At 45.3% G+C, this 21,820-nt stretch overlaps 1 protein-coding gene across 4 annotated transcripts in view; it reads right to left on the bottom strand.

Moving 5' to 3' along the window:
- Positions 1-21,284, bottom strand: part of arhgef4 (Rho guanine nucleotide exchange factor (GEF) 4) — a 56,134-nt gene extending 34,850 nt beyond the window's left edge. Inside the window, exons 1-3 of one of the 4 annotated variants that reach the window (XM_038279995.1) lie at positions 21,037-21,284; positions 16,792-18,972; positions 13,011-13,131 (exon numbers count right to left, since the gene is read on the bottom strand). In XM_038279995.1, the coding sequence (XP_038135923.1) occupies positions 13,011-13,131; positions 16,792-18,972; positions 21,037-21,117 (2,383 nt within the window). In that variant the 5' untranslated portion in view covers positions 21,118-21,284. Of the gene's footprint in view, positions 1-5,948; positions 6,310-13,010; positions 13,132-13,260; positions 13,367-16,791; positions 18,973-21,036 lie in introns of those variants that run through there. The other 3 variants (XM_038280007.1, XM_038280012.1, XM_038280002.1) reach the window with 3 other exon arrangements.
- Positions 21,285-21,820: the final 536 nt, after the last annotated feature.

Genomic DNA, 21,820 nt, shown 5'->3' with positions numbered 1-21,820 from the left:
ACCTGAATGAGAAAAAAAACCTCTGCAGCTTTTTCAGGTTTCTTAATGAGAAAGACCAGATCTATGTCCTTCATTAATCTGTTCATTACTCAATGAAAAACCGTTCTTTTCTGATGACATAACACTGAGATAACAGGAGGTGAGTCCATGAAGGTCCACAGTTTGGCATCCTGTAAACCTTCTCTCTCCAACCTGGAGGCACGTGTTGTCGCCGTGGTGACGGAGCCAAATGAGGACTGATTGAAAGGGACTGAGGGACCTGCCACTGACTGCACCGTGATCCTGAGGGGGACCAGAGCCATGAATCAGCCTCTGAATGTAGGGTAAATCATGCTAGCCTTCACAGACAGAGCTGCAGATATGGATTGGTGTGCGTTGGGCCAGTTGGAGCGGAAGAGCAGCGCTTCCATTAGAGCCGCGTGTCTGCAGGCAGCGAGGGCGCGCTCCGGAACCACTCAGGCCGCCCCGTGGTCCCTCAACAATGGCTCCACTGCTTTTAGACACAGATATAATGCTGGTTTTAGAGACTTCACCTAACAACTTTAGTTTATATGTTCTAAGATCAGCTGAGAAGCTGTGCTCCATATGCTGGGAATCCATCCATCCTCATTTTATCTACTTTTATTCTAAAAGCTTGAAAAAAAATAAAATAGTGGATCAACAAAATGACAAAAGTAGATTTTTAAGAAGAATCAGAGGTTGTTGAAGTGCTGTAAAAACTCAAGGATTATTCATACGGTTATCAAACGCCTCGTCCATCTTCCAGCCTATCAGGATCCTCAGAAGAGGTCCTAATGTCCATCTCCCACCATCATCTGGACTCTGCACCAGTAAAGGTGTTAAACTGGTTTCAACCTGGGTACAGTGGTGACACTGGGGTGGCAGCACAGAGAGTAAACCAGTGGATCCAATGGTATGTGGTCATCTATGTTTTGCAGTTTGACAGCGACGGTGCTGAAAGCCTGGTGGCTGTGGAGGCCCTCAGAGTCCAGCAGCAGAAACCATAAATAGATGGATGTGAGTATGTGTCAATGTGCATCCGCGTTTTTTTTTCTTTTCTTTTATTTTTTCCTGTGTGGTGTGAGTGGGGGCATTAGGGTGGCCCCAACCCTTTAAAGTTTTTATATCCACCTGCCTGATGAGCTAAACCACTATTGAGCATTTTTCCTTTGGATAAACTTTACATGCACAAGTGCACCCTCACAAACAACTACAGGTGCTTGGTTCCAGGTACTTAGAGATTCACTTCCACACAGAAAGCCCATATTCTGATCTTCAGGTAACACAGAGTACATGTCAGACTTAATAATACTACTTCAGCGATAGTATCTAGGTGTTACTTTATTGTATGTCTCGAACCATGTCTGTTGGTTGTGCTGTTCTTTTTACATCTCTTTGCAGGTGATGAAGCAGACTGAAAATCATTATCTCCCTATTATCTCCTCTTTCTGTCATCTTTTCTCCTTTTTTCTGTTTTTCCTTTCCTGTTCTACTGACATTGCAGTGTCCATACAATCTGTAAAACTCCCTGCATAATCATAATAAAGCTATTTATACGCATAAATCAAGCAGAACACTATAGCGATAGCCGTACTGCTCCACTTGTGAAAGTAAAATCTGCTGGGCTCTTTTTGGCATCAAGACAATTATTCTTATTGCCACATTGCCAGACAGGACACTGTAAAAAAAAATAATTAATGGTGGATCTGGGCATGTTGTTAATAATGCTACTGTTATTGTTCCAGTTTGCTTCCAGTTTGTCTCCAGACATCCAGAACACTGAAACCAACAACCAGCAGAACAAACAAGCACGGATTCCTGCCTTATCAATACCAGCCAACAGGACCCAGACAGAATCAGAGCTTATCTAACATGCTGAGCATTTTTAGACCTTCTGCCTTTTGTTTACTGAAATTTTGGCAAATATCACAAATCAGAGCAGAAGTTCAGTTCTTTTCACTTTGAGTAACTCTAAAACAGGTCACAAAATGAGAAATGAAAAATTTCCAGTGACTGTGTCCTGCTCTATTTCTTAGCAAACCTACGTAAGGCCTTTCTTAGGATTTTACAAGCTAGACCACATGCTGCACATGCTCACAATGAGCAAATAAGGAAGTTACTGGAGCCAAGGAACTCCCAGTGAAAAGGTCCAAGAACTCCCAGTGGAAAGGTTGAAAAACTCCCAGTGGAAAGGTCCAAGAACTCCCAGTGGAAAGGTTGAAAAACTCCCCGTGGAAAGGTTGAAAAACTCCCAGTGGAAAGGTCCAAGAACTCACAGTGGAAAGGTCGAAAAACTCCCAGTGGAATGGTCCAAGAACTCACAGTGGAAAGGTCCGAGAACTCACAGTGGAAAGGTCGAAAAACTCCCAGTGGAAAGGTCCAAGAACTCCCAGTGGAAAGGTCCAAGAACTCCCAGTGGAAAGGTCCGAGAACTCCCAATGGAAAGGTCCAAGAACTCCCAGTGGAAGGTACAAGGACCTCCCATAGAAAGATCCAAGATCCGGTGGAAAGGAGCAGAAGAATGTTTGACACTGAGAGGGATCATAGATGAGAAACAATGGAACACAAGGTGAAGGTTTGTTCACTGATGCAGAGACGATGGAGCAGTGAGTCAGTCCCGCCACCAGATGGCGACTTTGGAAGCTTTCAGGCCTTGAAAGGACCGGGTGAACCCTGTATATGTCTCTGTGGAGATGGTGGGTCCCCTGGAATGGTCCCTCAGTGGACCCCATGATGCTTCAGCAGTAGATCAAACCATGATGTTCAAAGGCGTTAAACCAGCAGAGTGACGTGTGCAGATTGATTAAACACGCTCTAACAGAACTCACTGCAGGCTTTGTGTTCCTGGACTAAACTTGCAGTGAAACTTCAGCAGGAAAACAGACGCCTCGGGCTCAGCGCTACAAAGGCGACCTATTTTCTACAAAACCGCGCGTCTGAATGTCTCTGTGATGGATGCTTTCAGACAGTCCTCTCATCACTGCTTCCTGCCTCAGTTATGAGGGCGGCGGGTAATGTGTGTGTGTGCCTGGGCAGCCCAGCGTTCTCCTCCATTACTGCTCAGCTTCCTACTAGAAAGGCCCTGGGTCATTCAGGTGCAGAGGACGATAGGCAGGGAGATACTTGGTTCCACATCAGGAGGGCAGCGCTGCTAAGCCAGACAATCAATCACTTCATTAATGGATCAGCAGCTGCAAAGCTCAGTTAGGTCAGGCTTAGCTGGAGCGGCTCGGTCCTCTGATCTCTAGAAGGGCTCTTTCTGGTTCTCAGCACCTCCTGTGAATCACTGGAGGCAAAATCTTCATTATCATAAAAGCTGTCAGATCCTTCTTAGCATCTGAATCCCAGAATTCCACACTGGGAAGAAGCAAAGCACCCTCCTGATGCACTCTGGGTAAAAACACAGAGAGCAACAGAGAAGGAGAGGCCTGGGAAGAAACACAGCCTTTACAGAGTGTTTCTAGACATGATTTGAAACGTTAAAGTTCAGGGATTTAAATTAACAGCTGGCTAAGAAGGAACTAAAGCCCAAAGCAGAACGTTTCTGTGGATAAATCGTCCGTCTGTTCAGTTCTGCACCATCCATCCTAAAACCTCCCAGCTAGCAGCTAACATAGCCAGCTAATGTAGCCAGTTAACGAGGCCAGCTAACCCAGCCAGCAAACATTAGCCAGCTATTGATGAGATTTTTTCCTGTTCAAAGGGAGTTTTCCTCTCCACTGCTGCTGCAAGCATTCTTGGTGTGAGGGATTGCTGAAGAGTCAATATCTTCTGTCTCTAGATGCTCATCCAGGAGGAAAAAATCCTGTATATCCTGATGCAATGAGCTGGTTTTCCTTAGATAGAAATGTTAAACTTTTAATCTCAGTGGGTGATCTGATTTATCTGGATCTATACAGTGACCAGAGAGTGAATGCGGTGTAAAAATTCCAAGCCTGACAGGAGAAAACAGCAGCACATGAAACCTTGATTACCATGGCAACAGCCCAATGCTTAAGCTCAGGTCGACCTTAACAAACTAAGGCCTGCATCCTTTAAGAAGGAGAAGCTAAAGCTCCAGTAACATCCACGCACATCTGAAGCAGACCACAGTCTGATGGAAGCTCTGTAGTTGTGGAAGGAAAAGGTCAGGATCATTGGACACCATAGTGAAAACAGCAGCAGGAAGTTTTCTAGGCAAAGCTGTAGCAGATATGAAGAACTGGGATTCACCATCATCCATGTTTGCTATGAATGCTGTTACCTCCCTCACGCTCTACTACATGCTAACAACACTTCATTAGCCTCATCACCATGACAACATCCAGCTGTGTTGCTGTGTTTATCGTCAGGCCCAGTTTGATCCCAGTAGCTCTGCCCCCTCCCAGTTGACCCTTGCTTCCACTGCTATGGGAAACGCTCCACAGCAGGAGGAGAGGAGTCCATCAGCTCAGAAATGGGCCGGCCGGCTCCAGGTCCAAATCCACACAGAACAGGACGTAGACATGCTTCACCTAGATAGGACACAGATTAGCTTAGTGCTCCTGGCTCTGACCCTGAACCTGTGAATAAATAACCCTGTGTTCCAGTACAATACCAGCACTAATACTGGTAACAGTAGCAGTAGCAGTACTAATACTGGTACCATTAGCAGTACCAGTACCAGCATCAGTGCCAATATCGGTACCAGTACCAGTCCACTGGATTCCTAGGGTCCCTAGCTGCTCATTGGACATGTTCTCTGGGCCCTTTGGACCAATCAGTTCTGCTGCTTCTAACACCTTCTAGAATAATCCAGGCCGTTCATTAGAAACAGGATCAGGAACATGGATCCTACTACAAAACCACAGCCAGACCACTGTGATCTGCAGAGCTTTCCTTGTCCCAGTCTGCTTTATGGGTGGAGGTCCAAACCACAGCTGGGTTCTGGTGATACAGAACCTGATGACTACAAACGCTTGGCTTCCTCTGCCACAGGTCTGGATTGATCTATTTTCCTAAAGTTTCGCAAACACTGCCCCCTCTGCAAAGACTTAGCTCTGAACTTTTACTACTGGGCCCAACAGGACGATGCCTGGTGTGCAGGAGGACGCTATCGGTGTGCAGCAGGACAGTACCGGGCCCAGTAGGATGGTATCGGTGTTCAGCAGGACGGTACCATGCCAAACAGGACGGTACCAGTGGGCACTAGGTCGGTACCGGGCCCAGTAGGATGGTGCCGGTGTGCAGTAGGACGGTACAGGGCCCAGTAGGATGGTGCCGGTGTGCAGTAGGATGGTACCGGGCCCCAGAGGGCGGTATCAGTGTGCAGCAGGACGGTACCATGCCAAACAGGACGGTACTGGCGTGCAGTAGGACGGTACCGGGCCCAGTAGGACGGTGCCGGTGTGCAGTAGGATAGTGCTGGTGTGCAGTGGGACGTTACCGGGCCCAGCAGGATGATGTCTGGTGTGCAGAAGGACAGTACCGGTGTGCAGTAGGACGGTACCGGGCCCAGCAGGACGATGTCTGGTGTGCAGAAGGACAGTACTGGTGTGCAGTAGGACGGTACCGGGCCCAGCAGGACGATGTCTGGTGTGCAGAAGGACAGTACTGGTGTGCAGTAGGACGGGACCCGGCCAAACAGGACGATACCTGGTTTGCAGTAGGTCCAGTGGACCAGAGAGCAGGATCCCAGTGAACCCAGAACTCCCAGCTGAGCAGGTGACATCCAGTCCTGCAGCTCTAGGCCCACTGGGTTTGGACCTGGACACGTCTGCTTCCTGAACGTTCCTAAAGGGGCTGAGCTGAGGTCAGGTGTAGCAGGTGATGTCGGCTCAGATAGCCGGTAAAGGGACAGCATCATGCAGGATGAACCGGAGCGATCAGGTGATGTTCTCCCTAAGGTGGTTCTGATAGGACAGCTCCCTGCCAACACCCAGAGGAGGCTGTGGATGCCACCTGACCATCCTGATGCAGAGCAGCCTTACCTGTGGTGGAGTGCAGACTCTCCAGGCTCCAATAGCGAGACAGGACGCCCCTCAGAGTGCCGCCCAGGCTGCCTCCGCCTCCACCCATGCATCCACCCAGACCTCCGTCCGCCGCTCTGGCCGGGCTCCCTCCGCCGGACTCGGAGCCAGGCGACAGACAGGAGCTGCCGCTACTGTCCCCGGGCAGGGGCTCGCCCCCCTCCGAGCCCTGCTGGGTCCGCATCCCTGCGTGGATGCTGAACAGGGAGGGGGGGCCAGAAGTTCACAGGGAGGATGTGGAGGAAGCGAAGAGGAGCAGAGGAGGAAGAGGAGGGGGAGGTGTGGTAGCTTCAGAGCCTCCCTGCTCTCTCCCTAAGCTGCTGCCTCACTCTGTGCTAAAGGACCTGCATGCCTCCCTCTCCTCCCAGCTCTCCCTCCCTCTCTCTGCCTGACATCAGTGGGGGCCCTGCAGGGGGGTTTTCGCTGCTCGCAGAGCTGGCTGGCCGGCAGTGACTGGAAGCTGCACTGAACCTCCATGAAGGGACTGCAGCCCCCCCCCATCACCCCCCCACCCATCATGTCAGCTAAAAGTTCAGCCTGATGACCGTCCTTTGGTTCTGTTCTAGCATCTGGTTATGTGGTTCTAGCAGATGGTATCAGATCTACCGCACGTCCTGCTGCCGCTTTCATTCAATGATTGACTTTTTTTTCTGCGTCCCTCCAGCTGTAGGCTCTGATCCAAGCCTTTTAGCCCAGTTCTTCTATCCTGGTTCTTCTAGCCTGGTCAGGAAAACTTTAAAGAAGAATTATAAAAGATCACTAATGGTTAAACAAAGGAGATTACTTAACTACAAAAGAAGAGTCGCACATTCCAGATTAGTGTAACCCTTTATAGGGGAAGTCAGCATTTTTAATCATTTGCATACCCCTTACAAATGGAGTCCCAACGACAGATAAAGACAGGAAGTCCCTCTCCAACATGGCCGAAAGGTGAAGGTGGTTGGTTATAGAAAACGGACGACTGGGTGAAAAATATCCAAAAGTTTAGGTTCTACTCTTCAGACGTTCTGCAGCAAAGGTAACTGCTACAACTCCTGGAAGGCCGATGTTCTACATGGACAAGGAGAGTTTCTCCATGACTTACAGGGTTTACTAACAGGTTTATCCCTGCTTTAAAGCCAGGAGCAGACAACAGATGGAGCCAAAGGTCTTCTTGCTGGATGGTTTATGATCTCAGCCTCAGAGAGGAGAACAGGAACTTCTGCTAGGCTGCAAACTCCAGCGATCATGAGCGCCTCAACTACGACCAATCAGCTTTATAGAATATTGTTGGAAAATTTCGATTTCTCTTCTATTATATATTAAATTATCCTATTTACTCACCATAAAAGTTTTCACTCAGTCTGTTTTTCTCTGAAGGCCACACAATTCTCAGCTGGATGGTGTTTGTAGACCAGACATAGCTTCTTCCCATAACAAACCAGGTTCTTTCTTAAGGTTTATTCATAACATGTTACTGTTTAACCAAAGTGTTTGTAATTAGTTTTGACTCTGACTGCTTTCCATTGTTGTCAGTAAGGAGGAAAGAACGCTGCCCAGGCAGAACAGGGCAGAATGCTGCCATTAGGGCTGATATGATGAACTGTTCTCTCTTTGCAAAGACATGAATAAATGTGCCGACTGAGTGAAATCCATCGATCTCCATGCAGGGTGAATAGTTGAATACTTTTTTCCCACTACAAGAACCACGTCTGTCACCTAAACTCCAGCAAAACCCTGCTTGAGTCTCCACCGTTATGCGCCTAATGCTGCCTGTCCAGCTGAAAGTAGAGAAGCATGTTTCTACGGATGTACAGAGATGAAACCCATCTATGTCACCTGGTTACCTGTGAGGTATTAAACAATAGTGTTTGGGAACAATAAAGGATTTAGTTTGGTTGAGGGTGAATGAAAGACCTTTTAATAACAGTAGCATACTTTCTCTGAGGTTAGGGTGGAGAAACAGACAGTTAGTCGGTGTGTGAGGCGTTTAAGTCGGCCTTTCACTGTACGATCATCAGAAGCTAGCAGGTGTTCTTCAAACTGCTAACGTGAATTGTCTATGCCATGCTACAATGTGGGATTCAGAAAAAGATGCTGAAATGTCTGAAAGGTCGGACACAGGCGAGAGCGTATCGGGAGACGGAGACCAACCAGACCTCCCTCATCCTTGGCCCTATCTCAGAGGATTTTTAAGAAATCTAAGAATTGAGCTTTCAGTTCATATAGTGGCATCACGCTGGTTTTTTTAAAGGTTACTTTATACTTTTATAAGTAGTGATACTTCAACTTTTACCAGAGTGTTTTTAAACTGCAGCATCTATACTTCTACTGAAGTAACAAATGTGTGAACTTTTGACACCGCTGCCTATTCTCCAGTCGTGCGAGAAATTTTTTGATCGGGCTGAATTTCAGCCTGATGGCTTTCAGCACAAAATAATCCAAATATCCAAGGCAGCGCGTTTCACTCTAGTGAGCTTCATATTCCTCTTCTACTGGTTTAGCTTCTGGATAGACGAGTCTGAGTAGCGCCATCTCACTGCGGAGCTTAGTCCCACCTGGTTTTTAGCCGTACAGTGTGAGCAGGTAGATCACATCAGAGCATCGGGTCGCACAGTGTGAGAGCAAACACGTTGAGCTTTGAACTTTTCATCGTACAGTTGAGCTGTAGCTGCGTGCAATGATTAAAAAAAATCGTACAGTGTATGCCCGGCTTTAGGAAAGGAGAAAGATGGACAGCTTCCTGGAACCGAGGTGAAAGAATGGTCTCAAGGCATTTTAAATCGTCTTCATTTTTTAAAGCAGTTAGTCTGTTATATCCCTGGGAGAGGATATTGGCTAAGGGGATCTTTCTTTATTTTAGTTTTATTTATTACCAGCATTTTATCATCATTCCACCATCACACGTACAAAGAAACGAAATTCACTCTCTGCTTTAAACCCATCCCGTTGGAGAGCAACCCAGTCTCATGGGAAAATGTACCCTCACTACGTTGGTCCACACTGCAAAACGTAGTGGAGGTACATTAATGGCCATTTTTTTGTGGTACTGTTACGTTTCTTCTGCCTATACGCTTTCTATTGTTTTACGTCCTAGTCACGTGACTTTCAAGATTCCAGCTGGGAGAAGAAAAAAATATATATATGGCCGACATTCGCTCATTTTTTTGTGGAAAGATTAATAACTTGAGTTTGTTTTTGCATTAAAATTAGTTTTGATTACATTTCTAGTGAGAAATGTATAGTTTGTTGCCAGAATATTTACTCAGGGAATGTACATATTCACTTGCTTGTTCGTTTCTTGCAAAGATTTTTCAAGATAATGTGAAACTGTAACATTTTGGTATAAACATGGCTGAGATTTCTCTAACTTTTAGTGGGAAAATCAATAATTTCAATCAGTTTCTGCATTTAAATGGGTTTTGATTACATTTATAGCGAGAAGTGTAGGGTTTATTTACATAATATTTACTTAGTGAACATACATAATCACCCGCTTGCTAGTTTTTGCTACAGTTTTTCGGATCTCGTCAGGATTATGTGAAATTGCAACGTTTTGGCTGCTACCCATCGCCTAGCATTTAGCTGCCGCCCCGATTCAACATTGAATCCTTTGTGATTTAACTCCATCTGACGGATCAAACCCTCGCCACTGCGTGCGTTGCGTCTGAGGATGATTTTCAGATCAATGCATTACGGATTCCAAAGCAGTTTTAGAAAGTATTCAGGGAGAAGGAAATAATAAGAAAGATTTAGTATTAGAAATTGAGATTATACAGGAGTGGCATTGATATTTGGTTTTGTTGGGTTCCAGCACATGAAGGGGTAAAAGGAAACAAATTAGCAAAAAGGGCTTTAGAGGAGGCAATAACAATTACAATTCCTTTAGGGAAAGGGGAAGGAAAATCATTTAAGAGGAAAGAAACTAAAAAATGGCAAAAAAGGTGGAATGAAGATAAAAAAGGAAGAAGGTTATATAAAGTCAGTATTAAATAGAAATATTAATGAGAGAAACCGAAGGGAAGAAATAATAATGATCAGATTAAGAGTAGGTCATACTTATTTAAATGACAATTTATACTTAATAGGGAGGAAAAATAATGATAAATGTGAAGGATGTGGAGAGATAGAAAATGCAGATGTATTGATGAACTTTAAAACATCTGGACCTGAAAGGAAGAAATTGAAAAGAGGACAGGCCAAGAATGGAGTCTTAAAGGATTATTGGGAAATAAAGGAAATATAAAAGATATTTATAGATTAAGGAAAGCATTATTTATTTATGTTCAGAATACAAAATTAAAAAATAGAATTTAATAGATGTAAAACAATGTTGCTACACACTCAGTAACAGTAGGTGGCGGTATGCCCGCCCCTTCCCTAGAGCCCGGTGGGAGCGAAAACATTTTGAATGGAAATCAGTGGGGAGAAATTAATAAACTTCTGGTCCCAGTCGCTCTCTGTCACTGATTCCAGATATGCTGGTTGTGTATTCAAATTGTTTTTTGTTTTTTTGAGTTCCTCTTTGGTCAAAATCTGGTCAAAACCCATCAATGAGATCGCACCAAACAGGAAGTTAATTGCACAAAGGATCCGGTAGATTTCCAAATAAAACACATCCGATCTTAACCCATGATCCTTTTTTTAACTAGTTTAATTAGTTTCTCCCGTATGCCACGACGTAATGCATTGATCTGAAAATCAACCTCAGACGCAACGCACGCAGTGGCGAGGGTTTGATCCGTCAGATGGAGTTAAATCACAAAGAATTCAATGTTGAATCGGGGCGGCAGCTAAATGCTAGGCGATGGGTAGCAGCCAAAACGTTGCAATTTCACATAATCCTGACGAGATCCGAAAAACCGTAGCAAAAACTAGCAAGCGGGTGATTATGTATGTTCACTAAGTAAATATTATGTAAATAAACCCTACACTTCTCGCTATAAATGTAATCAAAACCCATTTAAATGCAGAAACTGGTTGAAATTATTGATTTTCCCACTAAAAGTTAGAGAAATCTCCGCCATGTTTATACCAAAATGTTACAGTTTCACATTATCTTGAAAAATCTTTGCAAGAAACGAACAAGCAAGTGAATATGTACATTCCCTGAGTAAATATTCTGGCAACAAACTATACATTTCTCACTAGAAATGTAATCAAAACTCATTTTAATGCAAAAACAAACTCAAGTTATTAATCTTTCCACAAAAAAATGAGCGAATGTCGGCCATATATATATATTTTTTTCTTCTCCCAGCTGGAATCTTGAAAGTCACGTGACTAGGACGTAAAACAATAGAAAGCGTATAGGTAGAAGAAACGTAACAGTACCACAAAAAAATGGCCATTTATGTACCTCCACTACGTTTTGCAGTGTGGACCAACGTAGTGAGGGTACATTTTCCCATGAGACTGGGTTGTGGAGAGCAGTGGGCAGCCATTGTGCAGCATTCGGGGAGCAGTGTGCAGTTAAGGGTCTTACTCAGGGACCTAGAGTGGCAGGCTGTGGGGCTCAAACTCAAAACCTAAGGACCCCCACTGGCAGCTCATTCCCCCCAGTTGGGATAGGAACCCAGGCTTCCTGTTTGCAGGACGGGGGACTCACCACTTTAACTAGCCAGTGGCTTCCATTGGGGGTATACCTTTAAATGTGGGCCATAAATGTTTCTTTTAGAGCTTCGTCTCCTGCTCTGGATAGCAGTTGGCCATTGCTCTGCTCATGTCTTCTCTATAGATGGTGTTTCTGGCATTATTTCAGGTTTCAGTGAAAGCTGTTCCACACCAGGGGGAGGAGGCACTAAACCTGGACATAGCTGAAGGGAGGAAAACTCTGAGGAGAGTCAACCCAAGGAAGGCCCCAGGGCCTGATAACATACCTGGGCAGGTGTATAAGGAGTGGTCAGATCAGCTGGCTGGTGTCCTCACAGACATCTTTAACACCTGGCTGGACCAATCCATAGTGCCAGCATGCTTCCAGTCTGCCTCCATTATTCCAGTCCCAAAGAAGCCTCAGGTCGCCTCCCTCAATGATTAGCGGCCTGTCGCTCTGACTCCCATCATGATGAAGTTCTTCCAAATGCTGGTTAAAGAACACATCGTCTCCAGTCTGCCGCCAACATTCCACCCGTTCCAGTTCGCCTACCAACGGGACCGCTCCACTGAGGACGCCATCTCTGCTGCTCTCCACCTGAGCCTGGCACACCTGGAGGAGAAGATCCCCCACGTGGGGATGCTGTTCCTGGACTTCATTCAGCTTTCAGCACCATCATCCCACAGCATCTGATGGGCAAACTGGAACAGCTGGGCTTCAATACACCCCTCTGCTATTGGCTGCTAGACTTCCTCACCAACAGACCTCAGTCAGTCCGGGTCGCACCAAGCTCTTTAGACGCCATTTTAAAAAATGTTTTGTGGCGGTTACTGATGTGCTTTCCCACCATCTATGGATGTCCAATAAGCATAATTATGTAATATCTCTCCATATTCTTATTGATTTTTCCCCTGATAATGAAAAGCCGATAATATAATGCCTAGATTTTTGTGAAATATGCCAGAATTAGCACTTCCACTGCCGCTCCCAGATCCCGGATGACGTCATTAAACCCGCCAAACAAGTAGAAGAACAAGAAGAAGTCATCATTAAACTGCATCACCCGACTAACTGTGTAGCAGAAGGCAGCTAACAAATATAAAAATGTCTGCAGTGTGGAACTTTTCTGAAAGTTTCAGATGATGACTTGAATTTTGCGGTTTGCAGTGCATGTGAGGTCCTTGTCATGCATGGGGGAACCCGGACTTTGTCCTTCAACACTTCTAATTTAATATCTCAGGCAGGGAAGCTCTACCGTAAGGACACACCTCCGCTTCACCTAGACTCCACGTAAAAAAATAAAAAATCCCAAAAGTGGGTGGGGCTAAGCTACACAGAGGTCCAGAAGGGGTGTGGTTTCTCCTGGTTTCTAAAATCAAAGCGTCTGCTGACTAACTGATAAAGGTTCCTCTGATTCAGTGACATGGACCCTGGAGAACTGCTGTACTCACAGAGGGAGGAGACGTGCTTCGTCCAGCCCAGGCAGTCCAGATCAGTGGGGGTGCTGTGAGAGAAGCAGTGGTTCTGCAGAGACCTCCCCCAGAACGCCCCGCTGTGCTCCATGGAGACTGCCTGAGGAAACAACAGGACTTTATATTAACAAAGTGAGCATGAAGCAGGAGGAGGTTAGGGTAGAAAGAGCTGGAAGACATCAGATGGAGGCGGAGGGCAGGTCTGATGGAGCCAAACTTCCTGTCTTACTTTGGGAAGGTTGTCAGAGATGAGAGGCGGCCATGCTGCCTCTCCCTCTGCATGGCCTCAGCGCCTCCATCCAAACAGCATCTGAACACTTTGCTCTTTGTTGCTCGGGAAATGCTGTGGAAGCTCTCCTCCAGCCAGGAGCTGGTGCTCCCACAGCCACACACAGAGGCCTTTGTCTGGGCTGGCAGGCAGGGCGGCATTGTTCTGTCACCTTTAGAGCGCAGAATGAGCGGTTAGTCAAAGCAGCTCCATCTACCGCCGCACTTCCCATAGAAACTCTAAAACAGTCAGAAAATAAAAGAGAGGAAACGGGATCTGCAGCCTGTTGGTCTGTGTTTGCTGGCATCACTTAGATCACAGGAGCATTTAAAACACACCAGGAGGGAGATTCTATCAGTCAGGCTGCAGAAAGCAACAATGGGAGGATCTCTGACACTCAAAGAGAAACTGAGGAAAACATATTTCTAGCAGAGATCGGATGAGAAACTAGATCTAAAAACACCAGATAGAAAAAACACAGACAGCTTTCAGAGGAGCAGAGAGAAACAGTCAGAGTCTAAGAAAAGGGAAGTGCTTTTATTTGATTATTTATTATAAATTATCTTTCAAAAATCTTATCTAATCAGCTTATTTCTATAGCTCCAATTCACATCATACCATCTCAGGTCACTTTATAGATCCAGATAAACCAGACCATCCAGTCACATTGATTCAAAGTTTTCTATCTAAGGAAATCCAGCTGATTGCATCGACTCATTGACTCTTCAGCAATCCCTCACACTAAGCATGCTTGTAGTGACAGTGGAGAGGAAAAACTCCCTTTGAACAGGAAGAAACCTCCAGCAGAACCAGGCTCAGTGTGAGCGGCCATCGGCTGAGGCCGACTGGGGTTCAAGGAGACAGAAGCAGACATAGAAAAAGAAGCATAGATACAAAAGGCAACTGTCAACCAGCTCCACAGGCGGCCCCGTCCAGGAAACACACAGCCAGGCAGACGAGCTCCAAGAAACTAACAGATTCTGCAGAGTGGGAGAATAGAGATAGAATGAAGCAGAATGATGAAAAAGGGGTCCCTATGTCCTCCAGCAGTCTAAGCCTATAGCAGCAGAACTATAGAGATAGTCAATGACGTCTCGCTTCCCATTCCAGAAGCTTTGTTGCAATGAAAGCTGGATTTTTAAGTCCAGCCACTCTGTTTATGGTTGGTTTTTCTTTCTTAACATAGATGGCATGTTGGACACAGAAGACAGGAGTTTGAGAGGCGTGTGAAGGCAGCCAACCAACAACCTTAACCGTAAACCGAGGGGGTCGACTCTGATTTCAGATTTCAAAAATCTACAATGCATCGATAGAGTTGATTCCCATTATCATTGCAACGCCACCCCCCTATTCAGCCAGGCCAACAATTCCCTCCAGCAACCCCCCCTTTCAGAGACATAGACAGGTATGGGGCATTACAGGTGATGTGATACATTGTCCCTGACCCGCAGTAAAAACACTAGCTTCGTATATTAGTGTTCTATTTTGGCGGTGGCTCTGCACTGCTAACGGCTAGACAGAAGCGCTCCCAGCTGAAGGCTACGCTACATACTAACCAAATCAGAGAAGTCTGTGGTAGCTGGACTGAGCCAGACTGCCTTTTTCCTGCGATTCAGAAGGAGCTGAACGCAGTGTATCCTGAAACCTGCTGCATCAGGATTCAGGACAAAACAGCTAATCCAGCTCTGCTAACCACCGAACAATGGGCGCCCTGATCTCTGTTCGCCAAAGGAGCTGTGGACCGTGACCGCCTGTGAGGCAGAGAGATGGAGTAGTGCTGAAGAAGTGCTGCTAAAGGCTGCAGCTACGTGCTAACCACCGTAGCTAAAAGGGAGACGTCCGGCATGCTACTATGAGTTATAAAATGAACCCCCTTGCAAATCGCCTCTAATTGTTGCATCCGATTGATCCAAATCTCTTTGAGCTGCTGTTGGACGAACAGACTGGACTGAAGACAGGCCTGCAGCGAACCGGACCGAGCTGAAGGCCTTCCCTCCACCAAACCAAACAGTACCCCTGGGGCCAGCTAAGCTAACGTTCTTTCAGCCTCATCATAGTTTAATGCATTCCTGACTCATTATTCATTTTCCACAACGGAATGAAACTTCACTGTTTTGACTGCAGTTAACATCTGTGTGTGTGTCAGGGTTTATTTACATTTTATCTGCTCCTGTTATAAAGGACACTTTCAAATGCATTAAGCTTAAACTTCAAACATCAATAGACTATGAACGGACTCTTAAACCCTTCTTCCCCTTTTATTTCTTTATTCCACTTATTTTCAGTAGTGTTCAGTGTTTGGCTTAGATATTAGATATAATACTGTGTGATTGTAGCTAATAAAGGTGCATTTTAACTCGTGGTCTTTTGCGCTTATTATACACAGTGAACGATTTATCACTCAGGCTGGATTCACTCTTCTTTCAGTAGCATCTGAATGAACTGAGACACATTTATTTGGTTGGTGATTAATAACGCTGCTAAGAGCCAAAGCCTAAATTACTAAACTGGTGAAAGACAACTGGATTTTAAACAGCCGATTGAGGAGTCCAACCTTTTAGGAAAGAGGCTAAAACCCTGGTCAGTAAGCAAGTTACAGTTATAATCAACTGATAATAATAACTAGTTTTACCCCTGGTTTGAATAACTCATTGATTAACTAACTTCAAGTTCTAGTTATTTAATATATTCATAATCTTCTGGTTAGCTAAGTGACACAACACAGGCCAACAAAAAACCCAAACGACCCCCATTGCAAAGGGATGGACACTTCTGTTTGAATTTGCATGTTTTCTAAACTTAAACAAGGCTTTGTTGGGCTACTGTATAAAACCTGGAACTCAACGCTATTTCTGACATTTTGAATTGAAAAAGCTTCATGGGTGGGAAGAGAAACGTCTCTAACTTGGAAACAAATCGAGTGGATTTTTTTTTTTTTTACTTTTTTGGAAGTAGAATAAGATTACATTCAGTAACAGCAAAGCTTCACTGCAAATTAATCTGACATCTAACGACAGGAGAACAGCAGACAATGAATCAGTCCTATTTAACATAAACTGTACATTAAAACAAGTCATTATTCAGTAAAGTTACTCATTGTTAGTAACCAGACATTTTACTCCAGTAATTGTAACCGAGTAATTATAACTAGTTACTGCTCACCTCTGAAAATACTGAAATGATCCCAAAGCAAAATGAATAAGACAGATAAAGGACACGTCTCCAAGTACAGAGGGACTAAATGAGAACCGGCTTGAAGCCAGTTACATGGATTTTTTAAACACAAGTTCAAGCCTAACCAAAACACATGAAGGCCCGAAGCTAATCCACCACCACCCTCCGCTAGAGCTAAAAACATCCTATCTAGGCTGACAGGGCAGAGTGAGGCCGCTCCTGATACTCTGACCCATTACCCCACAGCCACCATGTTAACAGGTACTCCATATCAGTCAAGTTACAGTCTGTTGACCTAGCAGATGTTTTCTCTCTCACCTGCAGCTGATGGATGGAGCCGCCGTCGTAGAGGCAGATGTGGCACTGACTGTCTGTCCACCTTCTGGTTCCCTTCAGAAGTCTGAACCCCAGAGCCAGAGGCCTAACAGCTGGTTTGAGGCTCTTGGGTCGTTGAGGAAGGCGTGTCCGTTGCACCACAACGGCTGATGGACCTCTCAGATTGGCTCTGGTGCAGTGAGAGGAAGGAGCTACCAGCCTTCGGCTGTTAGTCTTTGGGCTGTCTGGACTCAGAGGACTCTCAGTCACACCGTGAAAGGCTCCTGGCTGGAGCCTGGACTGACCGGACCAATGCTGATGACTTCCTATGGTTGATGAGGACAGACTGGAATCGTCTACAACAGGTTGGCTAGAAGTGCAGTCCGTCCTCTCTCCCTCACTGACCGGGGAAGGCATACGGTCTCCCTGGAGACCAGGCCTCATCTCTGACTCCAGCTCTGCCTTTTTCAACCCAGTCGGGTGGTTTAGGAGACGAGAGCAGTGGATGTCTCCTAAAAGGGGTGAAGCGTCTATCAGTCCCTCAGAGGATATCAGGTATCCTGGGCACGCACTGATGCTAGCAGGCAGACTGAGGCCCATAACAGAACATGGATGCTTAAGCGTGTTGACTTCTGGTGGTGAGGTTGAATGTGTCTTCTCTTGGTTCTGAGCTGGTCCATCATCAGATGAGGCTGAGAAGTTCTCTGTTGTTTGGTAAAGGCTCCTGTGAGATGGCAAACCCATAGAGCACTCTGCTTCCTTCAGCTGACTCTCAGACTCTGAACTCTCTGGGGTATCTGGTTCATTAGAGACCACACCTTCACCCACGGTATCCAAACCAGCTGGGCTTCTGTACAGATGACAGTGACCACTGATCTCTTCCTCCCTCTGAGGAACTGGTTCTTGTCTAATGAAAGACCCAACACTGAAAGCTCCAGAGAACAGCGAGGGAGGTTCCTCCATTTCTCGGATGTCAGACAAACTAATCCGGTTGTCATAGGAATGGCTCCGGCATACCAACAGATCCTTACCGATGACTACTGTTGTCCAAGTTGAAAGGCTATAGGGCTGATCATCCTCTGCAGCCTCCTGCTCTAAGCATGAATCAGAGCCTGTCTCCTCCTCAAGGAGTTCCTCCCCCATGGACATTGAAGGAGGTGGGTCATCCTGAGAAACCTTCTGAGCTACATGTGGAGGAGAGGATGTTCTCTCTGTAGATGAGGTGTCATTCAGTGGGGCGGGTTCTGGCTCTTCTGGGAGACACGGATCTGACCCGCATGTTGTTGGCAGGGTCACTGTGTGTGAGCCACAGACATCCTCCAGCACCTGAACCTCTTCTTTCTGCCTTTTTGTGTTCGTCTTTGTGCCAGGTACCTCTGGGGTCTTTAGGCTCATAGAACCACCTTCTTTAAGGGGTTGACAGACTGTGAATATATTCATTCTGTCACATTCTGTTACATGATCAAACTTTGTAAAACATTGATCTGTTTTGTCTTTATAATCCTCCACCATTTTATTCTCCACAGAAAGGGTTTTGCCTCCAGAACTGTTGCATCTTTCTAAGGCAGAGTTTTTGTCCTGGTAGAAGCTGCTGAACACGTTTCTGTTCTCACCATCCAACATTTTAGACGCCTCGTCATGTTTCATCCTGGGAATTTTCAGATCTATCTCTCTGATGAGAGGCCATGATTTGTGATTAGGCGAGATTTGCTTTTTCTTTGTGTCCCTAATGTTGTCCTTGGTTGGATCTATTGGTACAGTGCAGGTCTCTGAGTGATGATCTCCATCCAAAGGACGGAGATTGCTTTCTACAGGATGCTCATGCATTGTAAGACTTGGAGCCTCCTGCAGACGTTTAACATTGCCATCAAATATTTCTGGCCTCAGGAGGAGCTTGAAGGAAATATTAGCCTCTATATCTGGGCTTCTCCTTCTGCTACAACTTGACCGCCTTGCATAAGTCTCTGTTGCTTCTATGTAGCTGGTTCTGACTAAAACTGACTCTCTCCTTTGAGGGTAGGTCTCTCCTAACAAGCTAACACAGTACCCTCTGAAGGAGTCAACATTTTCCTTAAATGTGCCGCCTTCCTCTATGCTTCTCTCACATCGGTCCAGAGAATAACACCCCTCCTTCAGGGCCAGCTGTTCACCAAGGCTTAGCGGCCCTCTGAGGGTCTCATGGGACTGCAGAGAAGGAGAGGGAAAGACAGACGTCAGTCATGTAGAATAAGCAGGAATTTACTCAAAACAGAATAAATTCTGGGTTTTAAAATGTGAGAGCAACTTCATTTCATTTCACATGATTACATTTTGGTGGCTGAATTCTGATGATGGTCACTTTCTAATCATTGTTGTCCTTAACTTAAGATAGAGGGGAGAATGGGTTCGGCTACACCAAAACCAGTGAACACAAACAATAAACAGATATGTTGGAGGTGGTAAATGTTGTCTTATCTGGAGAAAAAACTCTGGAGAAGCACTTGGTTTGTGTTCATCAGATTAATTTATTTGATCTCACAGAAACCTGGCGGCAGCTTTTCATTTTTAGATTACTTCATGCTATATTATTCCTCTTTTACCTCTTTTACCTTTGGTTTATTTTGTATAACAAAGGAGAAATATCACAACCGTAGTTGGATGTTTAATTGCAATGCGACCCCACAGTCCAAAGTGAAATGAGCTGCAGAGACAAAAACACAGCAACATCCTAGACTGAAGCTCAGCATGCGGTCAAGTTCTCCAGAACGCATGCTTGACTAAGGCCCCGTCCACACGAAGTCAAAACGAACACGAAACGCTGATATTTTCCAAAACGTTTGCCGTAAAGACGGAGACGTAAAATAAATGTGAGCGTCCACACGAATGCATGAAAACGCTGCAAAATGTATGCCAGGCCTGTAAGTGGCGCTGTGGTGCCAAAGCAAAAATAAGCGACGAAATGTTGGGCATGCGCACTAATATTTATACATGGTTGCCCTGCGGGTCCATTTTCGTGGTTCAGTCAAATTCAGGTGCTGAACTATGTGGTCGATATTGCTCTGTTCTTCCTGGAGATATTCCAGAAGAAGAAGATTCTGTTGTAAGCCCGACAGCAGGGTGAGTAGCATTAGCAGCAACGGTGCCATTGTTGTTGTGATGTGTCGCGCATGCGTGTTTAGAGGCGACGCTATGATGCATGCGTGTAAAAGAAAATATGTGGTTAGAGCGTAAAGATGAAAACGCGAAAACGGCGTTTCAGAATCTTCCCACTCTGAAGGCTGAATAAAAAAAAGATCGTTTACAGACCCCCGAAACGCCGGCTTCGTGTGGATGAGAGGCTGGTTTGGTGAAAAATTTGTGCGTTTAGGCCAGGGTTCGTCTTCGTGTGGACGGGGCCTAAGGTGTGTTAATGCAGAGGCACATCTAAAAGGCACATCTAAAAGATCCAGGATCTTGAGAGCTGTAATTGTGGAACTGTGCAACATACTGTTACAGGTGAAACTGCCTCCCTGACCAACCATTGATCTATCGATCGTTTTCTTTGCTACTCAGAACAAATGAGCTACAAGAAAAAAAAAGCGACTTTCCAAGTGGAAAACCCCAATAAAGAAGTATTGTAGAGAGTTGTTCTAAGTTGGTGCTAGTGGATGAGTGGCATTAAACTTAATTGAATGTCCTACAAAACATCCATTCAGCTACTCATGTTTATAGTCATACTTTGGACCTTGTTCTGACACAGGCTTTGCTTGATTAATAACAGTACGCCCTCACAACCCTGTCCTGTCTAACCGCTTTGTTTACTTTTGAGTTTAGCTTATGAGAGCAAATCAGCTTTGAAACCAAATTTCATTTTAGCTGATAATTATCATACAATTTAAAAAAAAAAAACAGCTTAGCCAAAGTCCGGCTGCCTGTAATTGACAGCTGTTTTGTGGCTCTAGAGAAGATTTTACTCAGAAGAATGGATCCTAAAGGGAAGAATATTGTGGACAACCCTGAGCATTTTCACTGTCAGACTGTTGAACATCAAAAGAGTGTCTTCAGACAGAGGCTTCTTGAAAGCTACAGCAAGACAGACCTTTCAAGACAGTGTTTCATATAGAATAGAATAGAATATTTGGGAGGTTCACAGAAGACAACAAATAAAGAAAATAATTTAAAAAATTCAATCACCTGTAATTTAGACATGAAGACAAGGGGTAGCATGATTGGTAGGGTCCCTATGTCCTTCTTAGGAGAAACATTAAACATTTTTAAAGTTCTACTTACTCTCCAGATTCTCAGTGCATCACTAGTGCTCAGAACTGCTGCACAAATACGTGCAGCAAACCAGCTCAGAGCTGCTCCCATGGTTCCTCTGCAGGCTTCTCCTACCACCACCACATGCTAGTACCTTCTGCCTGCATGGTTCCTCCTTGTCTCTATGCGTATTATACCAATCCCCAAATCTGAAATGATGCATCCATCCATTTCTCTTCAACCTGAAAAGAAGCCATCAGGAAGAGGAACTCATCCACAAGCTCTACTGAAAGTAACAGTGTGGTCCTTCAGCAGCTCCGCCCTAATCCAGCCTCCAAACATTATAACAGTGACCTGTGCGTAACGGAGAGAGACGCTTAGCAGCCCTGCTATAAATACAGCGCTGCAGCTTCAGGCCGTTAGCTCCACCACATGAGGACACGCTCTCTAATGAGAGCTAACACAAATCAGATTAGCTAACATTACAGGCCAGGAATTAAGCACCATGGAGTCATTGAGCAAAAACCCATGTGCTGCAGTCTTCTCAATGCTGCCTCTTCTAGTTAGTTAGTAAGTTAGTTTTTCATGTCCCTGAGCAAGACCTTTAACTCCACACTGCTCCCGGCGGGCGCCACACAATGGCAGCCCACTGCTCCCCTAGGGGATGGGCTAAATGCAGAGGGATAATTTCCCCATAGTGGGACAATAAAGGATTTACATTTTTTTTTGATGAAGTCAACACTTAGTTTTGTGGTCCCCTCACTCTGAGTTGTATCAAATGACAGTAAATCCACCCTGAAGGAGCTGGTTTTCC

Source organism: Cyprinodon tularosa, unplaced genomic scaffold (genome assembly GCF_016077235.1).
Source record: "Cyprinodon tularosa strain WSP-4 unplaced genomic scaffold, ASM1607723v1 ctg1022, whole genome shotgun sequence".
Classification (NCBI taxonomy): domain Eukaryota; kingdom Metazoa; phylum Chordata; class Actinopteri; order Cyprinodontiformes; family Cyprinodontidae; genus Cyprinodon; species Cyprinodon tularosa.
This window is presented reverse-complemented; position numbering and strand designations above follow the sequence as displayed.